The 8,149-nt window shown below is 42.4% G+C and overlaps 2 protein-coding genes and 1 long non-coding RNA gene across 4 annotated transcripts in view; all 3 read left to right on the top strand.

Moving 5' to 3' along the window:
- The window catches only part of LOC119617525, a 3,983-nt gene extending 3,706 nt beyond the window's left edge, over positions 1–277 (top strand). Inside the window, exon 2 of the long non-coding RNA XR_005233850.1 lies at positions 17–277. This is a non-coding gene — a long non-coding RNA (uncharacterized LOC119617525). The remainder of the gene's footprint in view (positions 1–16) is intronic.
- LOC108243187 (prostasin-like) overlaps positions 1–4,299 on the top strand; it is an 8,151-nt gene extending 3,852 nt beyond the window's left edge. Inside the window, exons 2-6 of the mRNA XM_017428469.3 lie at positions 514–534; positions 821–992; positions 1,139–1,410; positions 1,600–1,730; positions 2,720–4,299. Of these exons, the coding sequence (XP_017283958.1) occupies positions 514–534; positions 821–992; positions 1,139–1,410; positions 1,600–1,730; positions 2,720–3,001 (878 nt within the window). The 3' untranslated portion in view covers positions 3,002–4,299. The remainder of the gene's footprint in view (positions 1–513; positions 535–820; positions 993–1,138; positions 1,411–1,599; positions 1,731–2,719) is intronic.
- Positions 4,300–5,807: 1,508 nt separating this feature from the next.
- The window catches only part of jmjd8 (jumonji domain containing 8), a 5,242-nt gene continuing 2,900 nt past the window's right edge, over positions 5,808–8,149 (top strand). The window contains exons 1-6 of one of the 2 annotated variants that reach the window (XM_017428498.3): positions 5,808–5,966; positions 6,046–6,141; positions 6,841–6,889; positions 7,541–7,637; positions 7,727–7,795; positions 7,875–7,994. In XM_017428498.3, the coding sequence (XP_017283987.1) occupies positions 5,893–5,966; positions 6,046–6,141; positions 6,841–6,889; positions 7,541–7,637; positions 7,727–7,795; positions 7,875–7,994 (505 nt within the window). In that variant the 5' untranslated portion in view covers positions 5,808–5,892. The remainder of the gene's footprint in view (positions 5,967–6,045; positions 6,142–6,840; positions 6,890–7,540; positions 7,638–7,726; positions 7,796–7,874; positions 7,995–8,149) is intronic. The other variant, XM_025008663.2, reaches the window with a different exon arrangement.

Here is an 8,149-nt window from a genome sequence, read left to right as displayed (position 1 = left end):
AGTTCCTATGGTCCAGGTGGAGTTCCTATGGTTCAGGTGGAGTTCCTATGGTCCAGGTGGAGTTCCTATGGTTCAGGTGGAGTTCCTATGGTCCAGGTGGAGTTTTCAGATTTAATTTCCAAATAAATCCAGTCCAGTTTTATCTCACTGAGCTGTTTGTGTTTCAATCATCCAGTTTATTCTGATTCTGTGGGTCAGTTTAAAAAAAAAAACAACAATCAGATGTTTGAACTTAACTCTGACACCAGAACCGAAGAACCTTTCAACCAAACATCGGTGATGTTTCACATTTCTCCTGTATGACGACAGATGAATATCTGCTGTCTGACAGCTCAGCTGGTTTCTTAGAAACCAGATAAAGTTTTTCCCTGAAGTCATGAGTTCCTCCTCTGAGGCCTCACCTGGAGACACGTCAGGTCGAAAACATCGGACAGGAAAAGTCACTCGGTTCTCTTCAAAGGCACGTTGTGAGAATATGTCTGATCTTCTGTCTGTTTGCTGTTTCTCCTGCAGGAAGTGATGCACAGCTGGGTGGTAAGTTTTCCTTTTCATCACATCAATACAGATACTGAATTTTACAAACTGTAGTCGGACAAAAAGAGCCAGAATAAAGGCAGGTGGACACATGTAAAGTTAAATAAAACTGAATCAGAGCCCCTGCTGTGTTTGTAGCAGGTTTATTTTAAACTCACCTGTCAATCATTGTGCTGCTCTTTTTGTTGACAAACAATCTGAATCAGCAAAGATGTATGTTTTTACTCAGCTGTGTTTAAAACTCAAGCCCAAAGCAGTGCCTTGACATGTGCACGTGTTCCTGCAGTTTGTGGCATCGCTCCGCTCAACGCGAAGAGAGACTCCAGGATCGTTGGAGGGGAGGATGCGGCTCCGGGAGCCTGGCCCTGGCAGGCCACTCTGGAGATCCGAGGCGCTCTCTGTGGAGGGTCTCTGATCAACAACCAGTGGGTCCTGAGCGCTGCTCACTGCTTCTCCAGGTGAGCTCCGAGTCTGAAATTCTGTCTTTCTGAAAGGAACCTGTAATGTAACTGTTTAATGCAGGTGGCGCTCAGTCATTTAGAACTTCATACATGTTATGTTGTATGCCTAGTATTTTAACCCCCATGTCATTCGATTTTCTCAGCTCCAGCACTTCAGGTGTGACGGTTTACCTCGGACGGCAAACCCGGGGAGGCCCGAATGCCAACGAGGTTGTAAGGACAGTGTCCCAGATCATTGTGCATGAGGCATACAGCAGCGCTACAAATGACAACGACGTGGCCCTGCTGAAGCTGACCTCCAGCGTGAACTTCACCGACTACATCACGCCTGTTTGCCTGGCTGCGGCGGACAGCAACTTTACAGCAGGTGTGACCTGCTGGGTCACCGGCTTTGGAAGCCTCAGTGGCACTCAACGTAAGTACCAATGCTGTGATGCTTCTGATGGGTCAAAAAGGACATTTTTGAGCAATCTGCAAAGAGAAAGAGATTCTGTTCCTCAGTTCAGTTCTTTATTTCTACCATCCTGACATCATCCCATCGCATCTTCTTTTATTACACTTTATTGGATTCAGGCCTTAATAACCTGTTTGTTCTCTTGTCCAGCTCAGCTTCCTGACATGCTGCAGGAGGTGAACGTCCCCGTCGTGTCCAACCGTGTCTGTAGCCAGTCGTACGCGATCACCAGTAACATGATCTGTGCCGGTCTGACTGAGGGAGGGAAAGACTCCTGTCAGGTGAGTCCCAACAGGAAAAGGTTTGAATGTCATCCCTCGTCCTCAGTGTGCAGTTTGCAGGTGGCTGTGGCCCACTGGTAGGGCAGCCATCTTGGGACCAGAAAGTCACAGGTTTGATTCCCCACCAAGACACCTAAACCCTTAACTGCTCCCAGGTGCTTAAATAGCTCACATTAAAACATCCCATTTAAAAAGCTTCTCATTAGACCCATCATATGTGAAGAACCACGAGACTTCTGGAACAATGTCCTTTGGACACGAACCCAAAGTACAGATATTTACCCATGATGCACTGCAGCAAACAGCTCCTCCCAGCTGTCAGCACGGCGGTGGAGGGCTGATGGTTTGGGCTGATTCTGGAGTCAGATGTGAGGCCATCTGTCCCACAGCTGAAGCTTGGACCAAACAGGACAATCCAGTCAGACTCCAGAACCTCAGAGAGCTGAGCAGAAACCAATGAGCTGAAGCAACGCTGGAAAGAAGAGTGGGCTACAACTCCTCCACAACCATGAAAGACAAACAGGAAACCTCTGAGAGTTCTGCTGCTGGAGGAGGTTCTACAACCTGCTGGATCAAGGCTGTTTTTTTACTCACAGCTTTATGTTCAGATATTTTTAAATAAATACACAACAGAATGGGTCATTGTTCAGCTCAGGCTGGTTTTATCTCAGTTTAAGATCACATACAACAAATCTTTTTTACTGTGTCCGGATGCACAAAACCATAAAACTGTTGATGATCTATGTCAGTGGTGTCCTGGTCCTGGTCCTGGTCCTGGTCCTGGTCCTGGTCCTGGTCCTGGTCCTGGTCCTGCAGGTTTTAGATGTTTCTGTGCTGAGACTCATCTGATCTGATGACTGAGTGATTAACGGGCAGAGAAACATCTAAAACCTGCAGGATAGTGGTCCTCCAGGACCAGGAGTGGACATCACAGATCTATGTCCTCAGGAGTTGTTTCTTGAGTATTAAATCCTTTCTGGTGTGTTCAGGGGGACTCCGGCGGCCCGTTGGTCAGTAGAACCGGAACCACGTGGGTCCAGGCTGGAGTTGTTAGCTTTGGAAGGGGCTGCGCTGAGCCAAACTTCCCAGGAGTCTACGCCCGGGTCTCAGAGTACCAGACCTGGATCAGTGCTCGGGTCACCGGAGACCAGCCGGGCTTCGTCAACTTCCAGAACTCGTCCCTTACAGGAGCGGCTCACTTCGTCTCCCTGTCCGTCCCTCTGCTGCTGTCCATCCCGCCCGTTGTCTTCTCTCTGTTTGTCCTCTCCTGAGCCTCTTAATGAAGCCAATTTAAACCATCAGCTTCGAGTCAAAATCTGTAAAAACTCTGAGGGTCAGCCGTCCTCAAATGTTCAAACGTTCTGCACAGAAATTCAAACAATTCCACTTCCTGTCCCATGCTTTTATTTTACAGAAGACATCCTGAAAGTCAACCTGTCCAACCCAAATAACTGTAAAATAAAATCCAGTAAAAATAAAAAACATTTAATAAACGATAATTATTCAGTACAGAATATTAAACTCTTGGCTAGCTGTTAGCATGGCTAGCTGTTACATTTAGCTTTAGCTAACCTTTTGCTACTTTTACTCTTCAGCAAATGTTTACCTTCTTCAGGTTTTTGTCTAGTATTTACTTTTTTGCTCCTTTTAGCTTTAAATAATCCGTTTCAGCTTCTTCAGCAAATTTTAGCAAAACCATTCAGCTCTCAGGTTTTTGTTGCTTTAGTTGTTATTTATTGTAAACAATAAAACTTACCAGGGATTCCTGTGATAGAAATTAAAATGGAAAAAATACTAAATTATCTTTTAAATCAAACTAATTTTATTTGATACTCATATTTTATCTGCATAAAGAAAAGATTAAATTCAAAGAAGCGACCAAATTAAACTGTAGGATGTCAATGATGTACTGATTTAATTTAAATTGAATGTTTTTTATTTTCCTCTCTAAATAAATTGTAACATTTTAAAAACAGTGCAATAGGAGAATTATTATTAAGGTTTGTGCATCCTTTGGATAAAGTATAAAACTAATTTAAATTTGAATTAAATAAATCTTATTTTGGCACTTTTTGTCCTCTGAACACAGAAAGTTTCTCTATCAAACTCAACAGATTTTGTCTTGAAGCTGATAAAATAAAAAACAGGTTTTTCTGGCATTTTGCTGAAAAACAAAAAATGTCAGGAAGGATTTTTATTTTATTGTTCTATTCTGTTTTTCTTTGTTCCTGAGCTTTAACGTTAAACATTTGCACTGATGGTGAGTTTTTTAATCAGTTTATAAACTGAGGTGAAGACGTGGAGGAAGGACAGTGAATCTTTATTATATTACCTCTTAAAACTTGACCTGTAACTGTGATTACCTGTTGATTTAAAGATATATAAAGAAAATTCCTTTAACAGAAACATGTTTACATTTACTCCTCTTACTTGGATAAATCCTATTATCTTAATATTTAAAGCTTTATTGTTGGATTTTTCTGTAAAATTAATGAAAATAAAAAAAAATGAAGAATGAAGCTACGTGTGATGGTGTGAGGAGATTAATTAATAAAGTTAATTTAAATAATGGGTTTTATTTTCTGATCCATCTCGACTCTGAAACACTTTTCTGCTTTACTTTCATCAAACCAGTCGCCACTTTAGGGTGTTTTTTCCAGTTTTGTACCTTTTTTTTAAATTAAACTGACGCATTCGGCTCTTTAAAGGTCAAAGGTTTTGGTGAAACAAACAATAAAAAGCTGACGCGTGAGTTCACGACACACCTAGCTGTTTTAGGTTTTGTCTGTTTTTAGATAAACTTCAAACTGAAACCGGTTCATGTTTCTGTTTCTACAACAACAAAACTGTCAGTTCTGACCACAAAACACCCCTGCATTATGATGCTGCCACCGCCGTGCTTCACTGATGTGACTTCATGGAGTTTGAATCACTGACGGCCAAAAAGTTTTTTTGTTTTTTCACCTGTTAATGATTTCCAAACATGCTTTTTTAAAAACAGTGAGATCAGGTGGATCAGGTGAGTTCAGGTGAGATCAGGTGAGTTCAGGTGAGATCACACAGGTTATTTTTATTCATTCAGGGCTTCAAATTATTAATTTTCTTTTAGTTTCTCCTTGTTAATTTAACCTGTAAATATTATAAACATCTTTTTTTTCACTTTACAGTCATTTTCTCCTGTGGTTTAAGTGATTATCTGACTGAGATTGAAAATAATGGAACAACTCTGCCTCCTGCTGGCGGAATCTGTTCCTGCATCACATTTTACCTAAAAATATAAATAAATTAAATTAATAAAATAAAATAAAAAATGGATCGGACCAAAAATCAAGCTGTTCAGCTCACAAATCTGAGCTAAAACTAAAATAAAAAATTGAAAACATTTTTTGTAAAAACAGTGTGAGCTCTGAGTGCTGAAAACAGCTAAAGAAGGTAGAACTCAAGTCTCAAAGTTAAAAGCTAAGCTAAAATAAGCTACACTGTCGCTAAAACCTAAAAGAACGTAAAAATAGCTGAAAGCTAAAATAAGCACAACGGTAGCTAAAAGCTACCATTAGCAGAACAGTAACTAAAGCTAAAATCAGCAAAATAGTAGCTATAAGGTGAAATCAGCAAGACAGTAGCTAAATGCTAAAGGTAGCAAAGCCATGACTAAAAGCTAAAGATAACTAAACAGTAGTTAAAGCTAAAATCACCACAATGACATCTAAAAAGCTAAAATGAGCAAAGCTAAAAAATTTAACTCCAATACTAGAAAACAAAATCCCTTTTTATTTTAATTCAAAAAGATAAAAGTAGCAAAAACCAGAAGTCATCCTGAACGAGTTGAACGTTTTGTTATAAGAACGGCTAAAACAGCTGAAGTAGCTAAGTGCTAAAAGATCTCCGGAGAAATAACTAAAAAACAGGAAAACAATAAAGTTTATTTAATTTAGTAAGTGAGAAATGTTTCAGGACAGCACGGTGCTGGACAGACAAGTGAGCTGCTCAGAGGCGAGATTTCCGACGAGCCGTGAAGGCAGCAGCAGCCGGCTTAATGTGGAGGCTTCTGATTGGCTCCCAACCCGGAAGCCAGGAAGCAGCGGTGATTGTCGGAGGTGTGAGACGCAAACAGACAGTTTGTCCCTCTGAGCTGAGTTAAAGCCGCCGCTGGGAGGATTTTATGGGAAACAAAGCTGCTCCGTTTGTTGTTTTGTGTCTGATTTACGGCCTGAGAGCTGAAGACGGAGGAGGATGGTGAGTTTACGGACCCTGGTTCAACACAGACTCCCTGTCTGTGGGGCGTTCAGGTTCACGGTGTTCTGTCTGCTTTCAGGTCTCTGCCGTCAGACCTCAGGTTAGAGGATGAAGGGTTCTGCAACATCGATGTTCTGGACGGATCCAGTCTGTCTCATCAGGACTTTATCGACAGGTTTGTAATAATCAATAATCAGAATTATCACTTCTCATCAGTCCAAAAACATTCAACTCTTTGTTAGTTATTTACACTTCTGACAGAAATAATCAATCAATAAATAAGTAGAAACTTAAAACATGGAACTACAACAACAAACAAAAACAAAAATATGGCTACTTTTAGATCATTTCAGCTCCATTTTAGGTGAAAATAGTAAAAAATTAAACACTAATGTTGACAAACATTTATATTCTTTTAGCAGAAACATTAAAAACAAATAATCTGATTTTACAATCAGAGAAATTCAACCTTAAAGAACAATTTGTTTTTATAAAAACATAAAACTGATCAGAGCTCAGAGCTGGTAGAGCTGAAAGAAGCAGAACGTGAGCTAAAAGCTAAAAGCAGCTAAAGAAAACAGCAACAGTCAGCAGCTGAAGGAGATTTCAAAGAGAAAGTTTCTGAAAGAACTTAAGGATGGAGAACATGGAGTCGTCTCCTGAACGACCCGAAGGTTCTGATGTCTAAACAGCTAAAACGGCACAAAATAAAAACCACTACAGAGAAAAGCAGCTTCAGCTTCAGACTGTCGGAGGTGAAGATGTGAAGGAGGTCCTCCGAGGAGGAACAAGTCTCACGGCGAGTTCTGCTCAGGTGGAGAACAGAGAAGCTGCTGGTTTGTCGGGACTAAAACGTTCCTTCTGCTGTTTGCAGGTACGCCTTCAGCCGACCGGTCGTCCTCAGAGGTCTCACCGACAACACGGTACGTTCTCAGACCCACGGTGTCCAACGTCCAGCTGCTGAGTGCCGGGCTGGAGACCAGGGACCAGGTTCTTCTGGTTTAAGGAGGTTCTTCTGGTTTTAAGGTGGATCTTCTTGGTTTACGTAGGTTCTTCTTGATTTAAAGGTGGTTCTTTGTGGTTTTAAGGTGGCCCTTCTTAGTTTTAAGGTGGTTCCTTTGGTTTAAGGTGGATCTTCTTGGTTTACGGAGGTTTTTCTTGGTTTAAGGTGGTTCTTTCTTGGTTTAAAGGTGGTTCTTCTGCTTTAAGGAGGTTTTTCTGGTTTTCAGGTGGTTCTTCTTGGTTTTAAGGTAGATCTTCTTGATTTAAGGTGGTTCCATTTGGTTTAAGGGGGTTATTCTGGTTTTCAGGTGGTTCTTGGTTTAAAGTGGTTCCTCTTTGTTTAAAGTGGTTCTTCTTGGTTTAAGGTGGTTCTTTGTGGTTTTAAGGAGGTTCTTCTTGGTTTTAAGATGGTTCTTCTTGGTGTAAATCTAATAAAAAGCAACTAAATATGCCATGAAAGGCGGGTGATCATGTAGTCGCCTGTCTGGTATACATCATGTCAGTCGATGGATTTGAATGAAACTCTCACCCTGGTTCTGGTTCTGGTTCTGGTTCTGTTTGTGTTTGTGTAGAAATTCAGGTTTCTGTGCTCCAAGTGGAGTTTGCTGGCGGAGTACAGCTCCCGGACGGTGAGGCTCAGCACGGCAAACACGTACTCGTACAGGAAAGGTAAGAACATGTGGAACCCAGGACCTGCTCCGGGGACGTCAGGTGTCTCAGGTGTCCTCTGACCCTCTGCTTTCTCCCGTCCGTCCCAGTGGACGTTCCCTTCCAGGAGTTCGTGGATGAGCTGCTGAAGCCTCAGGCTGCGGACGCTCTCGGCAGCGGTGAGTCTTCCTGCTCCTGTCGGACTCGTGTTTACCCGAACAGAACCTCCTCCTCACCTCCTCACCTGATCTCCTGCAGAAACTCTCTATTTCTTCGGAGACAACAACTTCACCGAGTGGCAGGAGCTGTTCGATCAGTATGAACCTCCTCCGTACGTCCTGCCGCACACCAGCGGGGCGTACAGCTTCGGGATCGCAGGTCAGAGAGTCACAAACTCAACATTTACCCGTGTCTGTTAGCAAAATATCTCATATTGGTGTGGTAGTAGCTGAGGGGCAGTGGGCGGGGAGCGAGGGGCAGGGAGCGAGGGGTGGAGAGCGAGGGGCAGGGAGCGAGGGGTGGAGAGCGAGGGG

The sequence above is a fragment of the Kryptolebias marmoratus genome, linkage group LG12 (genome assembly GCF_001649575.2).
Source record: "Kryptolebias marmoratus isolate JLee-2015 linkage group LG12, ASM164957v2, whole genome shotgun sequence".
NCBI classification, from domain to species: domain Eukaryota; kingdom Metazoa; phylum Chordata; class Actinopteri; order Cyprinodontiformes; family Rivulidae; genus Kryptolebias; species Kryptolebias marmoratus.
Note: the sequence above shows the minus strand (reverse complement) of the source record. Positions and strands in the feature narration are given on the sequence as shown.